Source organism: Glycine soja, chromosome 12 (assembly GCF_004193775.1).
Source record: "Glycine soja cultivar W05 chromosome 12, ASM419377v2, whole genome shotgun sequence".
Lineage (NCBI taxonomy): Eukaryota > Viridiplantae > Streptophyta > Magnoliopsida > Fabales > Fabaceae > Glycine > Glycine soja.
In genome coordinates this window covers 43,593,892-43,618,924 of record NC_041013.1, presented here as the reverse complement: position 1 = coordinate 43,618,924, position 25,033 = coordinate 43,593,892, and the positions used below count along the sequence as shown (strand labels likewise).

Genomic DNA, 25,033 nt, shown 5'->3' with positions numbered 1-25,033 from the left:
TTAAAAACCCAAGGGAGGTTCATGGCCAAAGGTAAAGATATCTGAGTAATTGTTATTTTGGAATGTACCGGTTGTGATAAAAAGAGTGTTAATAAGGAATCAACGGATATTTCTAGATATATAACTAAAAAGAATCGACAGAATACGCCTAGTCGATTGGAATTGAGAAAATTTTGTCCCCGTTGTTGCAAACATACAATTCACGCAGAAATAAAGAAATAGATCAAATTGATCGCTTGTGTGTTACCCTTCGAACCAAAGAACTTAACATGTAAAATGATCTATTTTTCTTATCTATATAGATAGATCTATCTGTATTCTATCATTTACAGTTGAATATATACAAATATCAGTATATAACAACATATATTAAAAAAGTCAGAATAAAAAAACAAATCCTTTATAGTATTTCTTGTAATAAATGTGATTTTTGGAATAGGGATAAATAAACCATGGAAAAATCTAAGCGACTCTTTATGAAATCCAAGCGATCTTTTTGTAGGCGTTTGCCCCCGATCCAATCGGGGGACCGAATTGATTATAAAAACATGGGTTTAATTAGTCGATTTATTAGTGAACAAGGAAAAATATTATCCAGACGCGTAAATAGATTGACCTTAAAACAACAACGATTAATAACAATTGCTATAAAACAAGCTCGTATTTTATCTTCGTTACCTTTTCTTAATAATGAAAAACAATTTGAAAAAAGCGAGTCAACCGCTAGAACTACTACTTTAAGAAAAAAAAAATATAGAAATTAAGAATTCTAAATCCAATTTTGAATTGAGATTTGAATGAAATATTGATTGATGTTTTGTTTGAAAATTACGACAATTCAATTTGGGTTTTTATGTTGTAAGAAAAAAGATAATAGGTAACAAAGAATCATTTTTTTTTATTCAGCGTGGTTGTTTATTTTGATAGCTTTATCATATGATAAAAATTCATATGATAAAGCTATCAAAATAAACAAATTTATATTCTATACCTTCCCGGAGTAAAGTCTAAGGGGATTTTTGGTTTTTATGATATCATTGGCAATCATAAAAAGACAATTCTGTTTTAATATAGCTATTTGTGCAACTATTTTACGATTAAGAAGCAATTGCCCCGTGTATAGATTATATACTAAATTACTATAAATATAATATACTTTAATATTCCCGCGAATTACTGCATTTATTCGACTAATCCATAAACCACGAAAATCTCTTTTTTTCCTATCTCTATCCCGATGAGCCGAAACCAAAGCTTTTATTTTCTGTTGAGTAATCGTTCGAGTAAGTCTTGAATGAGCTCCTCGAAAACTTGATGTAAATAAACGAATTTTTGTCCTTCGTTTCCGAGCTATATATCCTCGTTTAATTCTGGTCATTGAATAATTGAGACTTTGATGAATAACTATTTGATTTTTCAGTTATTCTTTTCTTCTTACTAGTCTATTAATAACAAAAATGGATTCTTCCAATGTATAAAAAAAAAATTCCAATGGCTCTTGCTACTATAACCTCCCCAACCACGATTTTATATATATATTTTTTTTTTCGAAATATTCAACCTCAAAATAATAAATTGTATTGATACTAGATATCAAAAAACATAGTAAGTAATAGTAAATAAATTAGGACATATATAAAAAATGGGTGGGTTCCATCGTTTCTATGATTTTTTTTAGAAACGGGCAGGTCCTTTCTATACACCGGAGCCTTTCTTTCTTTTCATTTTTTATTAATTTAATTAATGTTATTGTTAACTTGTACAGTTCACACTCTTTGGCTCTACCCATCCAATATTTAGTTTAGTAAGTAGATTTTTTCACAATGAAATCTAGTTATACAGTAACGGTATTTAATTATGAAAATTTGCTGGGTAGCTGACCTTCTTATTCCGTTCGTCCAAAATCCATCAAAATTCATTCATTAAGGACATACTTTATCTTTAATTGAAATAGTATTTTCTCCGCTTAACGGGTAACTTTATATTTGTTTTGTTACCGATGGGAAAGTCCTTCTCATCTTAAATTGTAAATTAAGACTATTGGGTTTGCACCAATCGAAACCATAAATTTGATACAAGATAGAAGAATGTAAAGAATGTATATATATAAGTTAAGATAGTCTGAATGGGAAAACTACATTCACACTATCTTAACCGATCAACAATACTGAAAAAATGAAATTGGTTTTTTCTTCTTAGTATATGATCTGAACGAGTCGCACATACACCCTGGTACACGTTCCTCGGCGCTGAGGGCATCCCCGAAGAGCTGGGGATTTTGTGACGTTTCGGATTGGCTGTCTTGTGTTTCTAATAAGTTGTTTCATAGTTGGCATAGTAAGTTGTAATATATATATATAATGAGCTGGTTTAGATCTATCCTAACCGTGAATTACTTAGATTCTATATTACTTATATTCTATTAATAGATTAACTAATAGATATTAATAGATTAACTAATAGAGATATTATATTAAAATGAAAGTAAGAAGATTCAAAAATGAAATTTCAAATCCTGTATTTTTTTAGAATAATCCTTGCCACTTATTTTTTATTCAACGGCTACAAGATCTACAATTCCGTGAGCTTGGGCTTCTGCTGCTGACATAAAAACATCCCTTTCCATGTCTTCGGATATAACCCATAAAGGTTTGCCCGTTCTTTGTACATAAACCCTTGTGATAGTTTCACGCATTTTCAGTAGCTCTTCCGCTTCCAGGATAAATTCTCCCGTTTGTGCCTCATAAAAAGAACTAGCGGGTTGGTGGATCATTACCCTGATTTTATAACTTAATAAGTATTTCCCTTATCTTGATAAAGATTTTGATAATGATTTCTCCTATATTGGTAAAGATTATCCTTATTCCCAAATAAAGGTAAAAGGGATAAATACAAATAAGAAAATAAAAAAATGGGCAAAAATAATATTAAATAACCGTACAAGCATTTTCTGCGTATTGATGCATACGGCTTTTCCATCCCTGCAATTCATTTTTTTCCTCTACTATGGATAGAGTATTTTCTTTGATGAATTTTTTTCTACGTTTACGAATTTATTTTTTTTTCATCAAAGAAAAACGAAGTACAAAATCTACCGGGTCTTTTGGATCCAGATCCTTAATTAATAAACAATCCAATAACCAACTTTCTTTTTTATTTTTTGAATCGCTTTAATTAAAAATACTACGATGGTTCCATTGTTTTTTATATCATTTTGTTATTCAACAATCCGAAAGTTTCTTTTTTTTTTTCATATGTTATGTTTTCTTCTAATTAAAATAAAAATTGTTAAAAGTTTTCTGGTATGAAAAAAAAAACAAAAAGTCTGTGACACTAAAATTAAACTAGGTTCCTGATAGATCAGATAAAATTGTAAATACCCTCTTTTTCATACTACTCTTTCTATATATAATCGAATGATTTAAAAAACAAAAATTTGCATATGGAATTCACAATACCATGCTATTATTACTTATAAAATGTTTTTATTAACTGTTTTTATGGCGAAGGTATAGTCTTTATATATATTCTCAAATAAAAGAATCATTGGCGCCAAGCGTGAGGGAATGCTAAACGTTTGGTAATTTCTCCTCCTGCCAAAAGAAAGGATCCCATTGAAGCGGCTAATCCCATACATACTGTCTGTACATCTGGTTGTACAAATTGCATAGTATCATAAATAGCTATTCCGGGTATTACCCACCCCCCCGGAGAATTTATAAACAGATACAAATCTTTATTCTCTTCTTCTATACTAAGATATACCATAAGACTAATTAGTTGATTCGATATTTCACTATCAACCTCTTGACCTAAAAAAAGTAATCTTTCTCGATAAAGTCGATTGATTAGGATTCCATTTTTTTCCTTAAGAGCCGTACATGCACCTTTTGATGCATACAGTTCACCAAAAATCATATAAGCAAAAAAGAAAAATGGGAATTTAAAAATATTAGAAAAAAAGAAAAAAAAATTGAAAAAATTATAAAATTATAATAGATATATATAATGAAATGATTACATTAAAACAATTTTTATACAAAAAAGAAAGTAACAAAAACTCGACTTGTTTTTGAATCCACATATTCGAAAGCAAGTCGATTTAGATTAGAGACGAATAATTCAAAAAGGGGGATAATTTTAATTCTGATATACAATCTGTATTCCAATATGATATACATCATGAATGGATATGCTCTGGGACGGAAGGATTCGAACCTCCGAATAGCGGGACCAAAACCCGTTGCCTTACCACTTGGCCACGCCCCATTTTCGATTTTATACTAATAAACACTATTATTTATATTGGTTGTTCGTCAATTCCAGTTCAAAAATTTCTATAGAAAAATTTGTTGCTAGTATTTTTATATGCGTATCTACATATCTATCTATATCTATCTAGATATAGATAGGATAAGACTCAATTTATTGATCATTACGTACAATTCTATTAAGATATTGTATAGAAGTGTGATTTATTCTATTTTTTTATTTCAGAATAAAAAAAGATTTTGAACTAGATAAGTTCAAATCAAAGAAGGATTTTGGAGGGTTTTATCTTATTTTATTCATTTTTTTTTAGTTTTATTCATAAATTAATATTAATTTCTTTTCCTTTTTATTGTATTTTATATATATATATAAAATACAATAAAAATGAAAATTCTAATTAAAAAAAAACAAAAATAATTTATATTTTCTTAAAGAACAAAATGTTTGTTATGCTTAATATCTTTAATTTGGTCTGTATTTGTATTCACTCCGTCCTTTATTCAAGTAGTTTTTTCTCGGCGAAATTGCCCGAAGCCTACGCTTTCTTGAATCCAATTGTGGATATTATGCCAGTAATACCCTTACTCTTTTTTCTTTTAGCTTTTGTTTGGCAAGCTGCTGTAAGTTTTCGATGATATCTGTAATTTGAGTAATGTCTTAAAAAAAATTAAGAATTTATCAGAAAACTAAAATTCGAACATTTTAACAATTTAAAAGATCAAATAAGTCTTACAGTGTGAATTATCGATTCCAATATTGAAATTTTTGGATATATACGAAAAAATACGGACCATCTCATCATCTACGTTTTGCCAATTGAGAAATCCTAATCCTATTATTCGATTTGAACCCATCACCAATAGAATACCTAGATTATAGATATGAAAGAATATTTTTGGTAAAAGTAATTATTGATAATTTGTAATAAAAGACTCGACTCTTACTACAAATCCATTTTCGAAACTTATCTTATATATCTCCTCACAAAAATTTAATTTTTTAGAAACTTAGTATTAAAAGAAACAAAATTTGTTGTAATATAAGAGAATCTATTCTCTTTCTTTGTCGTTTTTTAATTATCTTGGAGATTTTATAATGCTTACTCTAAAACTATTTGTTTACACGGTAGTGATATTCTTCGTTTCTCTTTTCATCTTCGGATTCCTATCTAACGATCCAGGACGTAATCCAGGGCGTGAAGAATAAGAAAAAGGTGGATTCTGTGTTTTTCTTGCTTGTGCTGGATTTTAAAATATTTTTAGGATTTTCTTTATTTTAACATCTTTAACTAGTAAATAAAAAAAAATCAAACAAACAAGGAAAACAAAGAAGTTCAACAAAAAATATCAAATTATCAACGGAAAGAGAGGGATTCGAACCCTCGGTACAAAAATTTGTACAACGGATTAGCAATCCGACGCTTTAGTCCACTCAGCCATCTCTCCCCAATTGAAAAATAGAATTACTTTGTTTATGTTATATCACATAAACAAGAAGAGCAAAAAATGGAGCTTGAAAAAAAAAGACTTCTTTTTATCTTATTTTTTATCTTATCTCTTTTTTTTCTATTTGATTTCGATTCATTATTATATTCTATATTCTTCTATTTTTTAGTTTCCTTTTTTCTTTTTCTACAGCCAAAGAGCCCGGCCAGTACCTAGTCGGGCTCTTTTTATTCCCATGAATATTGAATAACAATGATTTATTTGAATTGAATGTACTTTATTCGAAAAAAAAATACCTTCAGCAAAAACAAAATCCAAAAATGTAATTCACCCCGTTTTTCAAATTTCATTAGAAGATACTCTAATTAAACATGTCAATACTCGAATTATTAGAATATTGAATATTATGCCCCTCTATTTCTTTATTGATTTTGTCTGATTGCTTTGTTCGACAAAAGATACAATAATTGTATTGTAGCGGGTATAGTTTAGTGGTAAAAGTGCGATTCGTTCCATGGACCCCTAAATAGTTAAGGGATCCCCCGTTTGATTCATATTCCGATCAAAAACTTTATTTCTTACTTAAAGGGAATCCTTTATACCCTCAATGAATGATTTGGGGTATAATATACATTATCGTAATTTGTATACAAGAAGAATCAATTCTAAATTGACAACTTGAGTTCTAAAATTATGAAACATAAGTTTTTGGAATTGGATCTATAATCCGAATTTTTTTGAGTATGACGAAAGGATCTATGGAGAGATATATAGAAAGTTTCTTTCTAATCGTAACTAAATCTTCCATTTTTTTGTATAGTAGAGATTGAAGCAAAATAGCTATTAAACGATTCTTTTAGTTTACTAGAGACATCTACATTTTTTTAGCTCGACAGAAATTTTATGCTTTTCCTAAAGATTCTATTAAATAGAAATAGAGAACGAAGTAACTAGAAAAAAAACATAGATTATTATAATACTGCTCTTCTAGAGGGATCATCTAAAAAGCAAGATGTTTTAAACTTATTCATACAAAACAAAAAGGCTGACATAGATGTTATGGGTCAATTTTTGGATTTTCCATCTCTTAATTTTTTCTGTAAAGGAGCCGAATGAAACAAAAGTTTCACGTTCGGTTTTGAATTAGAGACGTTAAATTGAAATCAAAATGATGAATCAACGTCGACTATAACCCCTAGCCTTCCAAGCTAACGATGCGGGTTCGATTCCCGCTACCCGCTTATATTCTCTATTTATTCTATTTGAATCTATCTTTTTTTTTATAGAATGAATCTAGAATTTTAAATGAATTTGTCAATTCTTTTTTTTAATTTCTTAATTTAGTTTTAGGTATTTATTTTAGGTATTTATAACAAATTGAATTTTATTTATTTTCTATAAATTTTCTATATCTTTTCTATATATAGAATATAGAATTCCTATATATAGAATATAGAATTCTTTTATTCTTTAACCTTTTTTAGTTAATAAGGTTAAAGAATAAAAGAAAAAAAAAATAGATGCGTCCATTGTCTAATGGATAGGACAGAGGTCTTCTAAACCTTAGGTATAGGTTCAAATCCTATTGGACGCAAATTGTTTGCATATATTTGCATATATATGCAAATATATGCAATTTATACCTTGTCCTTCTATTTTATTTATTCTATTTTTTTTTTCTATTTTCATTCAAATTCATTTTATTTATATATTAATATTATATTCAAATGAAATAAAAAGATATTAAAAGATACTAATTATAAGAATTTGAAAGTGAAATTATAAAGTTATTAAATGATTAATCAATTTTTTTCTACCTGTTCCTGTAGTAAAAAGAGTTCCATCTGTTCTTGAATAGCTTCCTTCAAAAGGACTTCTGCTTCCCCAGTGAATGTCTTGGTAGAAGATATGATTTCTTTGAATTGAGGTTTATTCGTGTTTAAGTAAGCACGTAACTCAACAAGAAATTTCCTTACCTGTCCAATTTCTAATGAATCAAGATAACCATTCGTTCCAGTATAAATAGTTATTATCTGTTCTTCCACGGTAAGAGGAGCTGATTGGGATTGTTTAAGCAACTCGCGCAATCGTTGACCTCTTGCTAATTGATTTTGAGTAGCTTTATCGAGATCAGAAGCGAATTGGGCAAAAGCTTCTAATTCTGCGAATTGTGCTAATTCCAATTTTAATTTACCAGCTACTTGTTTCATGGCTTTAATTTGAGCCGCCGATCCAACTCTGGAAACGGAAATACCTACATTAATAGCGGGTCTGATTCCAGCATTGAATAGATCGGCAGATAAGAATATTTGGCCATCTGTAATGGAAATTACATTAGTAGGAATATAAGCTGAAACATCTCCCGATTGAGTTTCAACTATTGGTAAAGCAGTCATACTTCCTTCGCCTAACTGAGAACTTAATTTAGCGGCTCTTTCCAAAAGACGTGAATGTAAATAAAAAACATCTCCTGGATAAGCTTCGCGACCAGGTGGTCTTCGTAATAGAAGAGACATTTGGCGATAAGCCTGTGCTTGTTTGGAGAGATCGTCATAAATGATTAAAGTGTGACGTTCACGGTACATAAAATATTCAGCCAGAGCTGCTCCTGTATAAGGGGCGAGGTATTGTAATGTAGCTGGAGAATCCGCTGTTTCAGCTACTACAATAGTGTATTCCATTGCTCCTCTTTCTTGTAAGGTATTCACCACTTGAGCCACAGAAGATGCTTTTTGACCAATAGCTACATAAACACATATTACATTTTGTCCCTGTTGATTGAGAATAGTATCTGTGGCTACTGCTGTTTTACCCGTTTGTCTGTCTCCAATAATTAATTCTCGTTGGCCACGTCCTATGGGGATCATCGAATCAATAGCAATAAGTCCTGTTTGGAGAGGCTCATATACGGAACGTCTCGAAATAATACCGGGAGCAGGAGATTCGATTAATCGAGATTCCGAAGCTGAAATTTCTCCTCGACCATCAATTGGTTTAGCCAGGGCATTTATAACACGACCCAAATAAGCCTCACTTACAGGTATCTGAGCAATTCTTCCTGTTGCTTTTACTGAACTTCCCTCTTGTATCATCAAACCATCACCCATTAATACAACACCAACATTTTTGGATTCCAAATTCAAAGCAATGCCTATAGTACCCTCTTCAAATTCCACTAATTCACCCGCCATTACTTCATCAAGACCATAAATACGAGCAATACCGTCGCCTACTTGAAGTACGGTACCCGTATTTACAATTTTTACTTCCGTATTATATTGCTCAATGCGTTCACGGATAATTTTACTAATTTCATCTGCACGAATGGTTACCATGAAAATTTCTTAATTTTATTTTTTTAGAAGAAAAAAATAATGCCTATACTCTATTTTATAATAGAAAGACTAATCAGTTATTTTTTCTTTCATCGTCCCAAACATGCCAATATTAGCACTGACAGTACGTAAATGTAACTCGTTGTTCAAGCAACTCTTTAGAGTTCCTAGAGCTCCCTGTAAGGCTTGTTGTAAAACCCGTTGTCGGACTTGATTAATCACTCTTTGTTGTTCAAAATGAATGGCTTCGTTTTTGTAATTTTCTAATTGTTCCAAAGTCGTATAAATTGAATTAATTAAATTCAATTTTTCTCGTTCGATCTCAGAATAGCCATTCACCCGAAAACGATCTGCTTCCGTTTCGACTTTCCTTAAGCGGGCTTGGGCTTTTTCCAGCTGTTCAATGGCCCCTTCCCGTAATTCTTCTGAGTTTCGAATAGTTCTCAAGATTTTCTGTTTTCGATTATCTAATAAATCACTTAATGAAAGTAGACTCTCTTTCCATTCATTTCAAAATGTCTAGGATCTCTTTTAAGATGCAGTATTTGCTAAGGTAACTATGGTATTAGCCATTCTTCTCATGCTTTATTCTGCGAAAAAAACAAAATAAGAGAATTTACAATACTTTTTTAGTATAATTTCATCCTAATTTTTCTTTTATTTCTGTAGTTATTGCACACCCGAGATATTTTTATGTTACTTAGGAGTTAGGACAAATTTGGCACATTGCATATAGGACTAAAAGAAATTAATCAATTAAGTGTATCCAAATCTTGGTGAACCTTTATGATATAATTCATTTAATTTTTCTAGTTATAAAAAAAAGAGAAATTAATCAAAGTCATCCACACGTTTCTAAGTGGTGTCAAATGTCTAAGAGCATCTCCATTATAGATATCAGGGAAGAAGTTTTTCACTCACTTATATTGGGATCTTATTATGTGGTAGAACTCCGATCTAAAAACTTTAGTAAATTTTTAATTACTCCAATTACGTACAACTCCTTAAAGAACTTAAGGCACACGCCGTTCGCAAACGGGGAAGTCAAGTCAAGCGATGACTTTAACAGGACCATTATTTTAATAACATTACTCAGACGCGGAAATCAAGTCAAGCGATGACTTGAACTCTGGACCATTATAATTTATTCTTTTTTATTTCTCATAAAGTATAACAATATTAATATATAAAAAGCATATTTACTGAAATTGTCATTAATTCATATAGGAATAAAATAAATAAATAAATATTGATCCTTTTAAAGTTGATATTTATTCCTATCATTTTTCTATAAAAACAACTTTGTTCATTGTTAATATTTAATTATGAGTGGTTTCTTTGTCAACAATTTTTTTTTTTTTGTGTAGGATATTAATGCACACTCCAACTAAAAAGTAGAGTATATATATATACATAACTGTAATAATTATGTGACATTTTTTACTTCAATATAGTTTACAATACTTAATTCTTTACTTCTCGCGTTACTTCTCCTGTCTTTGTAACATTATTTCATAATTTATTTTATGTCTTTTTTATTTCATTTCTCTTCTAATTATATAAAAAATAAGTAAAAATATTCAAACCTAAAATTTGATCTTATAAGAATAAAAAACAACATAACTAATGTATTTTCTCAACTAATGAATTAGATCCCTTGACATATATTATTAGTATTTTTTACATTATCAATCAATTAAAAATTATTTTACAAGATGTTTATTATGAAAATCAACAACTTATTATATATATAATATTTGTGTAATAAATTCAAATAAATAATGTCTTATGTGAGATCCTCTTTTAAATTCTACAAAAATAATCTTTAGCAACTCTCTTCTCTGTTTTTGCTACTCCATTCTGAAACTTTCTGATACCGACACACCGCAGGACCATGATGCGGTTTGTGATGTCTTCAAGCTCCAAACGTGTGTCTAAGTGCTTCATTTTTGTGTTCCTGGCTTCCCTACACTTTGGATCCAACGCTCAACTCTTACCACAAGATGAAGGTACTTAATTATTTTCCATTTTATTTTTATCTTATGGGTTTTTATGTGTTAATTATGTGTGTGTTGGAAATTTCACTTTTGTAACTTCCAAAACTATAAACTGAAACTGTCTTTTTGGTTTTAACACCAACTTCACAAAGTTTCAACTTTATCCGTTTTAGTGCAAACCCATCTTCCAGAATTTAGTTCTTCAACTTGCATTGTTGCTTCTGTCACAAGATCCATAAGGAAATCGCCAATGTCGTTTTTTTTTTGTTCCCTGCTTCTTCCGTTTACATTTAATTAGTTTTTTTAAGAAGTTCTGCATCTAACTTGCTCAAAAATAAAAATAAATAAAATTTTTTCTATTTTTTTTAAAATTTTCTGGGATTATTTTGGTTCCCAGTGATTGGAATAGAGAGTAAAATGAAAGAAAATTTTGAATTTCTTTTATCTATACCTCAAATTATTTTTTTATTCAATTAAGACTAATTACTCTTGTTTTTTCTTCTACTTATTCTCTTTTTATAATAGAGTAAGGGTTACTCTCACCTTATATGTTCTATTTTGACATTATTTCTAGTCAATGTGGGACTTGGATTATTTTTTAATTCACCCTCTCACGTCCAATCACTTTATATGATACCAAGAAAAAAATCTAGGTCTAACTCAACCTTAAAAATTAGCTCATAGAGTGAGGGTTGTCCTCACTTTATATGTTCTATCTTGACGCTATCTCTAGTCAATATGGGACTTGAGTTTTTTTTAATTGAAGCAAGAGACTTCTTTCTGAGTATCTGGATTTTTCTATCTTCTAATTGAAACAAGGAATTTGTATATGAATTCTGGATTTCTTTTGTTATTGGTGTGACATTTCATGATTTCGGAGTGTTTTTGTGAATCAATGAAATCACACAATTGCTCTTTGTTATACCATGTGTGATGTAAGGTAGCCTCGTCTATAGAGAACAAAGGGGGCCCATATTCTTTTATTTATTTTATTATTGGTGAGACCCACCCTTGGTTGTAATTGTATTTTTAATAGATGAGTCGTGCTGGTAACTAGTCATAATAAGAATTCAGAATACATATTTTTTTACCAAGTGTATTTGATTTTTATTTCTTTAATCAATGTCGTAGCATTGATTAGTATTGTAATATCTGTTATTGTAGCCAACTCAAGGCATGAATCATGCATTTGAGACATAAGATATTTATAGTTTGTATTCTATATTTAATTTATTATTGGAAAGATCATTTTTTACGATTTCGAAAACCTGGGATTGGTAAGCCTATAAAGGTGTGCCCTTGATAGCTGTTTTTGAAAAACGATAAAAGTCCTCTTTGGTTAGGCGGGTCCTTGGAGGAAAATAAGATCAACGTAAGATCCAAAGAAGTGTGAGTTGGTAAAGATCTTCAGTATTCGGCTTAATATCCAAAAAACCGATAAGAATCTTGTATATTTGTTCTTCAAAAAAAAAAAGATTTTGGGTTCATCATATTCTATATTTTTCTAAAATAAGATAACTTACCGTATCCACTTGAGAAGTATCATCTATCCATCTAATTTGATCTTTTTCTTCTGCATATCGCTTACTCTTGACCGCTTACTATTAACTGTTATTGATTACTCTTAATTGTACATTTATTTACTTGTTTTAATATAATATAAATCTAACTAGGAGGCACTGCCACCTTTGCTGATTTATATTATTCTTACTATTTATTTTATATTCTTTCACCGTTTATATAGACTTCTCGGTACCTCTTATTTAAATCTTACTAGGAGGCACTACCACCTTTGCTGATTTATATTATTCTTACTATTTATTTCATATTCTTTCACCTTTTATATAGGCTTCTCGGTACCTCTTTGGTATGAGAGCCTTTACATTAGCTCTGGATAGACATTGTGATGTAATTAATAATAATAACTCTAGTAACAAACTTTCGATAAAGTCTTTTGAAGTTTTATCTGAAACCTTAGACAGCTTAACAAAAATACAACATTTGTTGTTTAACAAAATACAAACATTAGAAAATAAAATTAACGATATTTTGAATACTCTTAAAACAAAAGACCAACAAATTCGTTTATCTACAAACGAACTCAATAAAATTACAACACAGCTTTCTAAACTTGATCTAGGAAAAACAACAAGCCAAACTTCGACTAAATTCGTTTTAGCAAAGCCTAGAAAATGAGGACAACACCATTTATCGAAACCTCACAAATAGTCTCAGGACACAATCCTGTTATTGAATCTATAATTCAACATCCTGGAATCCTAGATAGATTCTTTAGAAGGACAAATTTTCGAACCAACTGGAACAAATAGTAGATATAGAATCCAATGTTGATATTGGATCAAATTCTATGATAGACTCTCTTAATCCTAGACAATTATAAAACCTAAATTGACTGGCCTTAGATAGAATTAGCTTATACAAATACAGAAGGGTTGATGATTTTTATCTCTCTAACGGAAGACATGAGATTATTAGATTAATCTCACAACAAACAAGACGAAAACTCCTTAATACAAATAAAAGATATGTACACCTAGGACTAATTGTCATAGGTGTCACGTATCTAACTAGATCCTTCATAGGAGTTAAAGTTCTTGTAGTGCTCTTTGATCAAAGGTTTAAAGATGATAATTCTCAAGCCATACATATTTTCTATCAAGTGTATTTGATTTTTATTCCTTTAATCAATATCGCAGTATTGATTAATATTGTAATATCAGTTATTATAGTCAACTCAAGGCATGAATCATGCATATGAAACATAAGATATTTATAATTTGTATTCTATATTTATTTTATTATTGGAAAGACCGTTTTACAATTGCTTTACAGGACTTTTGAATAAATATTTTTCACTAAGTATTTTATTTTATTGTTTAATCACTGTCACATCATTGATTAGCATTATAATATCTGTAATTGTATCCATCTTCAGGGAATCATATGTAGTTGAGATAAGACATTAATAATTTATGACTGAAATATGTTCACCACATATTACAATTTACAGCTGTGGAGCAAGTCACGAGGATGAAAATTTGTTAAATAAAGTGAGGGCAAATTGGTAATATAAAGGCCATGTGATAGTTGTCTAGATGTCAGAAAGACAGTGTGGCTGATCGCATCCGTTCCTTTTTTAGATTTTTGCCCTTTTGGTGTAAGCAGCAGTAAGGATCGCTTAAGCTTTAGGTCCATAAAAAATTTATTAGTTTCTATGAAACAAAAAAAATCACATTGATAAAAAAACCCACATATTTTCACAAAAAAAACTAATATATCTCTCTCATTTGAAGTTAAAAAAAAAATCTTAAAATTCACCTTACGTCTCACTAACTCTTGGACGGATCCTGATAGTTTTCCAAAGACATGATTTTAATTTTACTTTTATCACTATTTCGGTATGAGAGAAGTTTCGGTGCCTTACTAGTCACCAGCACGCCAACAATTAATAGAGAAATGTCACTTCTACCCACCTGCTCCATTATTAGGGTATCTTTAGGTTGTATTTTTATTTATTATTTTTATTTTCTAAAAATTGTTTATATTTTTAAAAGATTAAAATTTTAAAAATATATTTGATTTAATTTTTTATTTTTTATTTTTTCTTTCGAGAGATAAAAATATTGAAAATATGTTTTCAAAAGGAAATATTTTTTAGATTTACTTAAAATTGTATTTTTTGTCATCGTATTTTCATTTTACTAAAATGAGATTCTTGGTTTCAACTGAAAATAAGATTTTTTTGTTTTTAATTTTTGGTTCGTTTAGAAAAATATTTTTACTAAAATATTTTCAAAAATCTAACCAAATACATTTTCATCACCATTTTTATTTATAGTAAAAATAAAAACAAAAAACAACCAAATCAAATATCCTTTAATTTTTCCAATCCTATTCACATTTTAGATGCGAAAGAGAGTAAAATGAACTAAATATTTGGCTCATAAAAATCAAGGCTGCAACAGAAGAAAGTAAATTAAAGGAGACAAACAGAAAGTAAAAAAAAAATGTGATAGATGAATTTTGATAAATAGATAGGTGAGTCAAATTGTGTGCCAACACGTTCTAATAGTTCTTTATTTTAGGATAAACATGGCATAATTGTCAATGTAATGATTAGTCATATGATTTGTACCCCTAAAACCATATCGATTTCTCCAGCTTAAGGTTTAGTTATCTTTATTGTGGACGGTACGATGATCATGTTTTACTTATTATTGACGGTTTGTTATAATGATACTACTCTAATAGGACTAGATGGATGCTGCATGGGGTTCATATGACAAGTGTTGACAATAAAAAATTAGGAAAAAGATTAGCTTTGCATGTATGCAAAGTTCAATTTTTTCTTATATTTATTGCCCGCCTTGTTTGACTTAGTCAAATTAATGGATATAAAGATAGCATCGTGCTCAAATTGTTGAGGCTATTGACTAGAGTTGCAATGGGCTTATGCATATGTTTGCTAATGAAAGCTTTTGACCACAAGAGTTTTGCTAAAGCTTGTGCTTGTTAAAATATGAGTAGGTCACAATCTAGAATTTACCTAAATTGACATAGTATTATTTTACAGTTCTTCTTTTGAAAAGATTATAGATCTTAATACCAGAAATATAAGATGCATGTAGCCTGAGAATAAAACTAATTAATTTATTTGCCTTCTATATGTTGCAGTGAAATTGCTACAAGCAATATCAGACAAGGTAGAGAACCTGAATTGGAAAGTTACACAACGTTCTTGCAACGGGGATAGAGGATTTGATAACAGGAACATTTCAAGGGATAATAAGTCTCAAATCATAAGGAATGTCACGTGTGATTGCTCTTTCAACAATAACACTACTTGCCATGTGACAGCAATGTAAGCTTTTTTTCAAACCCTCCCTTACTAGTGTCTTCTACAGTTGGATTTTGTGCAACTTAGACAATTTGTTATTAACACCAATAGGCAATAGTGTGAGTTTGTGAAAAAAAAAATTATAATGAAACTAATATGTTTTTTTTAAGGCATAATGAAACTAACACGTGAAAGATGTTACCTTTGGTTACTTTTTTTTTTTAGATAATAATACTAGTGTGAAGTATCTATCAATTTTTTAAATGATTAATTTTTATTGAAAAACATTAATCACTTATAGTAGAATCTTTTCTCCTAATCATATTTTTTATTTTTCCATCCACTTGGACCATTGGTCACCTTTGGTTACTTTACATTCATTCGTATTTATTAAATTAATAAACAATATTCATTTGAGAATTCTAATTTAACACATTGGCTGACAGTGCGCTCAAGGGTCTCAATATATCTGGACCTATACCCGATGAATTTGGAAATTTAACTCGACTAGAAATACTGTAAGTGGTTATAAATTCTTTTTGTCTCTTACTTTTTTAGTTGTATGTTCACAAATGCTGCACTGTTATAGAAAATATGGATTAACCATGTCCGTAACTGTTGTAGTCACAAATGAGGGAGTTACTATGCTATCCTTTTGGGTATGCTAATCAGGTGGGATCAATGTTAAGCATTTACGGATACCCAATTTCTTAATAAATAAATGCCAAAAAAATGGTAATTATAACTAACCATTAATGAAGTAATGAAAAAGTCGACCAAATAAGAAAATAAAACTATGAACACTAATCAACTAACCAATGAGGTCTAGTTGAATTGGTTGAATAGGACACATGAGTTATTATAAACTTTCTAGTACTGTCTTTGATTTCAACCGATAAAAGAAACTATGGATTGTAGAGTAATGCCCCACCATGCATGCTGTTATACAAATATGAAAGGTGAATTGCAATATTTGTAGTGTTATTTTGTCATTAGTAGTATACATTCTAGTTCTTTTATATGAAAGTCAAAACATTATTAACTTCATGAAATGCAAAGGAATCTACTTTGAAATAACTAACTGAAACTTTTATACTGAGCAGTGATCTCACTTGGAATAATTTCAATGGCTCAATTCCAAAAAGCCTTGGACGCCTCTCATCAGTTGTCACTCTGTAAGTCATCATTACCTATGCATCTGTGTGTTTTCATCTTGCTTGCTCTATTTGTGAGGCATGTTCTTCATTTGTTAACTAAGAACCTTTGCAACTGTCTTTTTTTTTTCCTTCTTGATATTGAGTTTAGTTTTCATAAATTGTAAGTGTAAAATTTTTTACATTGTTAACCCATTAGAAATCACCCTAGATAAGGCTTTGGTTTTTAAGAATCAAATGGCGTGGTGTGATCTACGTAGCCGACGACCAACTAGAAGTCAATAATCTTACCAACAACCTATTATTGAATGATAGTGTAAAATCTGTTATACTATCATTACATTTTAATTAAAAAAAAAAATCCTAAATGGGGTTTGCATGATTCCTCACAGTACAATTGCTACATGCTTCAGGAACCTTTTGGGAAATCGACTTACTGGTTCAATTCCCTCAGAAATTGGTGACATGGCTAGTCTGCAAGAACTGTAAGCGTTTGAGAAAACTATGATGCCAATTGATTAAAACTGGAGGTGGAATAATTATATTTGTAATCCATGTTTACAGGATCTTGGAAGATAATCAACTTGAGGGACCTCTTCCCCCGAGCCTTGGAAAAATGAGCAACTTGCTGAGATTGTGAGACTATTTGTTTCATTTTTTTAATTTCATTTGATTTACATAATCAATTTAAATCATTAAATTGTCTCCATATTATCTACAATTTCATACTGTTTTCTCCACACATCCCTAACTCCTTTTTTTTCACTTTAACTAAATGAATCTACAGACTTCTTTGTGCAAATAATTTCACAGGGATAATACCAGAAACATATGGAAATCTAAAGAATCTCACTCAGTTGTAAGTGATTTAATGTGATGCAATTTTTTTCCGTTTGTCTTTATTTTATGTTTGTTAAATTGTGAAATAACAACATTTTCTGCATGCAGTAGGATAGATGGAAACAGTTTATCTGGGAAAATACCCAGTTTTATTGGGAACTGGACCAAACTTGATAGATTGTGAGTCTAAATTTTGGTTCATCCATGACCTTTTCTCTGTTGAAGAATAAAATAAAGTTATATCATGATTAACTTGCATTGTATTATCTAAGAAAACTTTTTGTAGGGATTTGCAGGGCACATCCTTGGACGGCCCAATTCCTTCTGTCATATCTTACTTGACAAATTTGACAGAATTGTGAGCACTTTGTCCTTTTAAGAGTATTCCAAAATTATTACATTTTGTGTGCATTTTACAATCGTAATGGAATGCAATCTCTTATAGTGGAACATCTTCTTTTCATTGATGAAACATTTATATATCAGGAGGATATCTGATTTGAAGGGACCAACTATGACATTTCCTAATCTGAAGAATTTGAAACTTTTGCTAAAACTGTGAGTTGAAACCTTAACTGCTCTTACGCGAAGAACTATATAATTCATTTAGGCTTCTATCATATTTCTGTTACTCAGGGAATTGAGGAATTGCTTAATAACTGGTCCCATTCCAAACTACATTGGAGAAATAGAAAGTTTGAAAATCATGTAAGTTGCATCAAGAGTATATAACTAGCTATATATTCTTTAGTTTTTTTATCTACCTGTTTACCAATCTCATTATTATCTATTTAATTTTAGTATACAAAAACACATTCTAATTTTAGTTGAATCATGACACAATTAAGGATTTAGAAGTCACTCTGTAATAATTTGATCATTTTATCATCTCCATTTCTACAGTATGTGTTTATTTTAATTTTGCACCTATATTGTTAGGTAGCACCTTTTCTCCATCTATTCTTCATTAGATAAAGTTTATGAGTATTGAATTTCTACATTATAAAGATCAGGATTTAGGAAATAATTTGAATCCAATTAATTTTGTGATTAACACTTCTTTGCCCCTCTGGTAATCAACTATTGTTAGATATTTTTCAAGACTTATTTTTGGACACTCTTCATCTGTTTGTGTAATCATTGGGGGCATTTCCTTTAAGGTGATTGTGATTTGTTGGTTAGTTATACCAGTATAATGACAATATAACTACCAAGAATGTGGATATAAATTTTAGTATGCATCATCTGTGCAAATTATTATCTGCAATATTGTGTTTCAAAATGCCAGCAAAAAGAGAAAAAAAATAAAAATTATTGGAAACTTGATATTACCTCCATTATATTTTGTTGTTAGAATTTGGAAGTGGCATGTGCCATTACTACATCATAGTAATTTCCTATTTTCTCTTTCAGAGATCTGAGCTCCAACATGTTAACAGGTTCAATCCCAGATTCATTTCAGGATTTGGGAAATCTAAATTACTTGTAAGTGTGTATTTTCATTTGCCAGCAAGAAGATTAGCCGAAAGGATGTGAATGTTTATATTAATTTGATCTCAAGAATGTTGGTTGCTTTTTCTCAACTTATTTTTTTCTGATATAATGAGACATATATTCATGATGGATGCAGGTTTCTGACAAACAATTCTCTAAGTGGACCAATTCCTGATTGGATACTGAGCATAAAAAAGCATATGTAAGCATATCTCTTTAGTTAGCACTCATTGAATTATGAAATTTATTCTCACTTTATGTTCTCTTTCAGTGATTTATCTTTGAACAATTTCACAAAGACTTCTGCAAATATTTGCCAAATGCTGGATGTGTAAGCTTCTTTTTGTCTACAAATTATTTAAGCATTTCACCTATGCCAATAATAAGCATGGTATTATCATTGAACAGGAACTTAGCTTCAAGCCTCTCTCGCACAGCAAACACTTCGTATGTTCCTTCTTGTGGACTAGTTTTAGTTCTATAATATCAGCTATGAATCATCAGTTGAAACTAATATTATATCTTTATATCTTGTAGAATATCTTGTTTGAAGATTGGCCAACCTTGTTCAGGAAAACCCCAGTGTGAGTGTCTAGACTTAGATAACCAACATTGTTTTTTGAAATTTTGAAATTTGAAGTAACATGTATGAGAACAAGTTTTGTTTTTTGTTTTTCTTTATTTCCCTGCTTTTTCATTAAGCATATTCATTTTTCTTGATAAATTATTCGCTTTCACTGTGTCTCTCTCCAGTTCATTCACTGTTCATAAACTGTGGAGGACCTGAAACAAAGTTTGAGGGCAATGAATATGAAGCTGACCTCAGTCCATTTGGCATTTCAAACTATGTTCCTGGTAATAGTGGCAAATGGGCTTATAGCAGCACTGGAGTATATCTAGGAAATGATAAAGCTGATTATATAGCAACAAATCAGTTTTCTTTGGATATTAATGGCCCTGATTACTACCACACAGCCCGCATAGCTCCTCTGTATCTTAATTACTATGGCCTTTGTATGCTGAACGGCAATTATAAAGTGAAACTTCATTTTGCTGAGATAGCATTCTCTGATGACCACTCATATAGCAACCTTGGAAAGCGTGTATTTGATGTATCAATTCAAGTGAGTAAATGAAGCAAACAATGTTACATTTTTTTTGTTTCTCCTAAAATTTTACTCATATTTTGTATCTGGTTCTCCAATAACACGAGTTCTAAAGTTCGATATTTTCATTACTGTACATTGACAGGGTTTTAAATATTTGAAAGATTTTAACATTGCGAAAGAAGCTGGGGGAGTTGGTAAGGGAATCACTAGGGAGTTTAATGTTAATGTTACAGAAAGCACCTTGGAAATCCACTTATCCTGGGCAGGGAAAGGAACTAATGCCATTCCTATAAGAGGTGTATATGGACCTCTCATATCTGCTATCACTGTGACCCCAAGTAAGTAGTTTTCATAATATTGGTGTCCTCTCTTTCAAATACCTTGTCCTTTCATGTTCTGTAAGCATTTCCACTTTGCTGTAGACTTTAAAGTTTATGCACATGGGTTCTCTACTGGAACAATTGTTGGAATTGTAGCTGGGGCATGTGTGATTGTCATATTGATGCTCTTTGCTCTTTGGAAGATGGGTTTCCTTTGTCAGAAAGATCAAACAGACCAAGGTAAGATTAAAGTCCAAATTAAGCAGGCAGTTACAACCCTTTTGATTTGGTTTTTGATATTACAAAGTTCAGATTGGTTTGCAGTCAAGCATGATGCATATACATCTATTAGAATCTTGGAATATACTAATAGACATGAATTTTTTTTATAAATATTAATAGTAGATTATATAACAACTTGAAATTTATTGCCGAGATCTAAATTGTGGTAATTTTAAGGTAACAGAAAATGCACACTTGGTTTCTCAAAAACAATTCTCTGATTTCTCTCTTTCTGTATCTCTATCACCTCTCTTTCTTTTCAATTATACATTTTATTTCTGAGTAGCTACATCTACCTTGTTGCAGAACTTCTAGGTCTGAAAACAGGTTATTTCAGTTTAAGACAAATTAAAGCTGCTACTAATAACTTTGACCCAGCAAATAAGATAGGTGAAGGAGGCTTTGGACCAGTATTCAAGGTAAATTTGATAGATTATAATCATCTTATGCAGTATGAAGTTTTGAAACATTGGGGTTAAGTCTTTTTATCCCCAATATTTTTTAAAATGAAAACATGGTACTAAAGATACTGCTATTCACAGGGTGTACTATCAGATGGTGCTGTGATTGCTGTTAAGCAGCTCTCCTCCAAATCAAAGCAAGGGAATCGTGAATTCATCAATGAAATAGGCATGATATCTGCTTTGCAGCATCCAAACCTTGTGAAACTTTATGGCTGTTGCATTGAAGGAAACCAGCTGCTGCTAGTATATCAGTACATGGAGAACAATAGTCTTGCTCGTGCACTTTTTGGTAAATGCTTCATGAACATCTTTGGCTGTGTATGCCGCTACCAAGTTAAAATCTAACTGAAAAGGTTTTCCTTTTCTAGGTAAAGAACATGAGAGGATGCAATTGGACTGGCCCAGAAGAATGCAAATTTGTCTGGGTATTGCAAAGGGCTTAGCTTATCTTCATGAGGAATCAAGGTTGAAAATAGTGCACAGGGATATTAAGGCAACCAATGTCTTACTTGATAAACATCTGCATGCCAAGATCTCTGACTTTGGTTTAGCCAAACTTGATGAAGAAGAGAATACTCATATCAGCACAAAAGTTGCTGGGACAATGTTAGTACTATGCCACAGCATTTCCTGTTTGAATCCTAGACTTTGTTCATCATTAATAGGCTTGCAGTGTTATCCACAATATATCTATAGCTTGCATTTATAATCATTTAAATAAAAAAAAAAATACACATTTCATTGATTTGTGAAATCACTGACACAAGGGTATTAAATGTTTTCTTATCAGTGGTTACATGGCTCCTGAGTATGCTATGAGGGGTTACTTGACTGACAAAGCAGATGTCTATAGCTTTGGAATTGTAGCTTTAGAGATTGTTAGTGGAAAGAGCAACACAAATTATAGGCCAAAGGAGGAGTTTGTATATCTTTTAGATTGGGTAAGTTACACTTTTGTGTTTTCGATAGATTGAAGTGGGAGCATCTGGGGTGCATAATACACAAATTATCCTGTCATCGTCACAAAATATACCTAGTTCAATATTTTCAAAGTATCTTGCCTTTTTCATCTATATCCAAGTCTTCATGCCATTCATCTCCTACTACAATAAGGATTGAGGATAATTTGATACTTTAAATATAAGTAGGCATAATATACTTATCTTTTTTCTTATTTTGTGCTTTCCTTTCTTGTTTCCCCGTTATTGTTTGCTTGAATTTCTAATACTATTTGTTGCATGTCATTGAAGGCCTATGTTCTCCAAGAGCAAGGAAACCTTCTGGAGCTGGTGGATCCAAGTCTTGGTTCAAAGTACTCCTCAGAAGAGGCCATGAGAATGCTGCAGTTAGCACTCTTGTGCACCAATCCTTCTCCCACTCTTAGACCATGTATGTCATCAGTAGTGAGCATGCTTGATGGAAAAACTCCAATTCAAGCACCAATTATTAAACGCGGTGACAGTGCAGAAGATGTAAGATTTAAAGCCTTTGAGATGCTATCACAAGACAGTCAAACTCAAGTCTCTTCTGCATTCTCAGAAGATAGTATAGAGCAAAGAAGCAAATCAATGGGGGGGCCATGGCTTGACTCCTCCATATCACTTCCAAGTAGAATTGATTAGGCTTCAACCGATCAACTTCTTAGATTTTCCAATTATGTGTGATTTGCAAGTAGGGGAAGTTAACTCATTAAATTTTAATTCATAGTTGCTTGCTATATGTATGTATGGTGGTTTAAAGGCTATTAATGGGGGTTTCAATTTCATTTGGAATTTTATTAAATGGGGATATTTTTGAATTAATTTTCAAATGTGGTAAGTCATAAATTATTTTACTATTTTTAGGTATGAAATAATAAAAAAATTCATGACTTTGATTTTTTTTCAATAGTGAAGTTGTAAAAAATTTAACGATTTTTATTTTTTTTTGTGATTATTTATATAAAATCATAATTTTTTTTTACTTTAAAGTCGTTTAATAATTTTATAATTATTATTTGAATGACTTTAAATTTTTGAGTTATAAAAAATATTAATTACAATTATTTTAAATTTTTAAAAGAATTAAATAATAAAATATAAAATTATAATTAAAACGATTCTAAAGTCATTCAAAATTAATTTTAAAAAATAATCACAACTTTAAAGGTGTGGAAATTTTATGACTTTATATAAATAATTAAAAAAATTAAATTCATTGGACTTTTTACAACTTCATTATAAAAAAAATAAGAATCAAAGTCTCAATTCTTTTAACAATTTCATATTCAGTGAAGTAATGTACGATTTACCCTATCCCATTTAATAAATTTCAAATAGAATTTCCCTTTTGGTCGAAACCCCCAATTAATGTGTTAATCTTAAGAATATTACATTCAACTTAAGTTTCAAAGTGCCAACAACATTGATTTCTGAGGCATAACTCAGTGATGTCAGATAGGAAGGTTTAATTTGCATCATACAAAACCATCAGATGTTTTTGGGTGAATATTATTGTTTATTAGACTTCGATGAATTGTAAGGCTTGGAGATAGGATCACAGCCTTAAAATTTAACATCGAAATTCAACAAATAATAAATGAAGAAAAAGTTTATGCCAAACTGAAAACAGTTATTGCCTTAAAGTATGAATTCCTAGAGATTTTTCTACGGATGTAAACTTATTTTCATGGTTTGTTAAGAACATGCTACAGCCTTGCCAGAAACTGTCAAAACTTTAGCCAATAGTCTCTATGATCCCAACGATAGATGATAGTTAAATAAACCCACAGGTTAATCTTCAAGCTTTATTCAGGTGACAATTGACTGGTTCTTTTTTAATGTCTGATTTAAAAGCTATGAGCACGGCAAGACCGACGAAGATCAAGGGATCTTATACCAAAATTCATATCTAATTTTCCCATCATTTGAAGGAAAAATTGATTGAGAAGCTGCACTTCTCTTACAAAGGAAAGATCCTCCACAATTAAATAACTATTAGAATGTGAATATTAATACTAATCTAAGAAAAATAACAACTAGAAGTACTCCCACAACTCAAGAAAAAATAACGAGAAGTAGTCTCACAACTCAATTTGAATCTAACTTTTAGAAGTTATATACCCGTAAAATAATTAGACATTAATTCAATAAGCAGTAAACCACGATCCAATATGACAAAACTAATACACTGCCAAAATAGGGTTTTCTATTCACATAAAGACAAAGCTTTGTTGTTGGTAACATCAACTCTTAGAACAAGACCAGAGTTCCCCACATTTCCATTCCACTTTGATCTGCCAATCTGTAACACTATTAAAAGTAAGACAAACCATTTTATGATACATAAGCACTATCCTTGAACTTTGGATTATAGTTATAAACTGGTGCTGATAAAAGTTTACAATGGTAATAAAGCATCAATATAGATAAATATTGCAATGTCCTGACACCCTTTTGGGTGTGATATTACTAATCTGCACTTA

General features: G+C 30.6%; 2 protein-coding genes and 2 non-coding genes across 4 annotated transcripts; 2 read left to right on the top strand and 2 right to left on the bottom strand.

Annotated features, from left to right (window-relative positions):
- Nucleotides 1-1,550: 1,550 nt before the first annotated feature.
- Nucleotides 1,551-3,936, bottom strand: LOC114379979 (ATP-dependent Clp protease proteolytic subunit). The gene is made up of 2 exons (XM_028338841.1): nucleotides 3,554-3,936; nucleotides 1,551-2,777 (listed from the first exon to the last, which is right to left on the bottom strand). The coding sequence occupies exons 1-2, from the start codon at nucleotides 3,916-3,918 to the stop codon at nucleotides 2,552-2,554; spliced, it is 591 nt and encodes a 196-aa protein (XP_028194642.1). The 5' UTR covers nucleotides 3,919-3,936; the 3' UTR covers nucleotides 1,551-2,551.
- A 261-nt stretch (nucleotides 3,937-4,197) lies between these two features.
- On the bottom strand, nucleotides 4,198-4,269 carry TRNAQ-UUG. The gene has a single exon. It is a non-coding gene; the product is annotated as a tRNA-Gln (tRNA).
- Nucleotides 4,270-7,239: 2,970 nt separating this feature from the next.
- Nucleotides 7,240-7,311, top strand: TRNAR-UCU. Its single transcript has one exon. It is a non-coding gene; the product is annotated as a tRNA-Arg (tRNA).
- A 3,534-nt stretch (nucleotides 7,312-10,845) lies between these two features.
- LOC114380406 (probable LRR receptor-like serine/threonine-protein kinase At1g53440) lies at nucleotides 10,846-23,457 on the top strand. Its single transcript, XM_028339442.1, has 24 exons — nucleotides 10,846-11,061; nucleotides 15,745-15,931; nucleotides 16,354-16,425; nucleotides 17,011-17,082; nucleotides 17,475-17,546; nucleotides 17,626-17,697; nucleotides 17,849-17,920; nucleotides 18,010-18,081; nucleotides 18,188-18,259; nucleotides 18,388-18,459; nucleotides 18,538-18,609; nucleotides 19,315-19,386; nucleotides 19,532-19,597; nucleotides 19,667-19,726; nucleotides 19,804-19,842; nucleotides 19,933-19,979; nucleotides 20,149-20,519; nucleotides 20,647-20,842; nucleotides 20,927-21,064; nucleotides 21,413-21,525; nucleotides 21,649-21,859; nucleotides 21,939-22,176; nucleotides 22,361-22,511; nucleotides 22,821-23,457. Exons 1-24 carry the CDS (start codon nucleotides 10,947-10,949, stop codon nucleotides 23,190-23,192), a joined length of 3,024 nt encoding a protein of 1,007 aa, XP_028195243.1. The 5' UTR covers nucleotides 10,846-10,946; the 3' UTR covers nucleotides 23,193-23,457.
- Nucleotides 23,458-25,033: the final 1,576 nt, after the last annotated feature.

Bases quoted from the DNA above. Each gene is read 5' to 3' on its own strand.
- LOC114379979 (XM_028338841.1), bottom strand. From the start codon at position 3,918: ATGATTTTTGGTGAACTGTATGCATCAAAAGGTGCATGTACGGCTCTT. The intron at 2,778-3,553 runs GCGCCAATGATT...TTATAAAATCAG, and splicing joins TTAGCATTCCCTCACGCTTG to GGTAATGATCCACCAACCCG.
- LOC114380406 (XM_028339442.1), top strand. From the start codon at position 10,947: ATGATGCGGTTTGTGATGTCTTCAAGCTCCAAACGTGTGTCTAAGTGC. The intron at 11,062-15,744 runs GTACTTAATTAT...TATATGTTGCAG, and splicing joins ACTCTTACCACAAGATGAAG to TGAAATTGCTACAAGCAATA. The intron at 17,921-18,009 runs GTAAGTGATTTA...TTCTGCATGCAG, and splicing joins CTAAAGAATCTCACTCAGTT to TAGGATAGATGGAAACAGTT.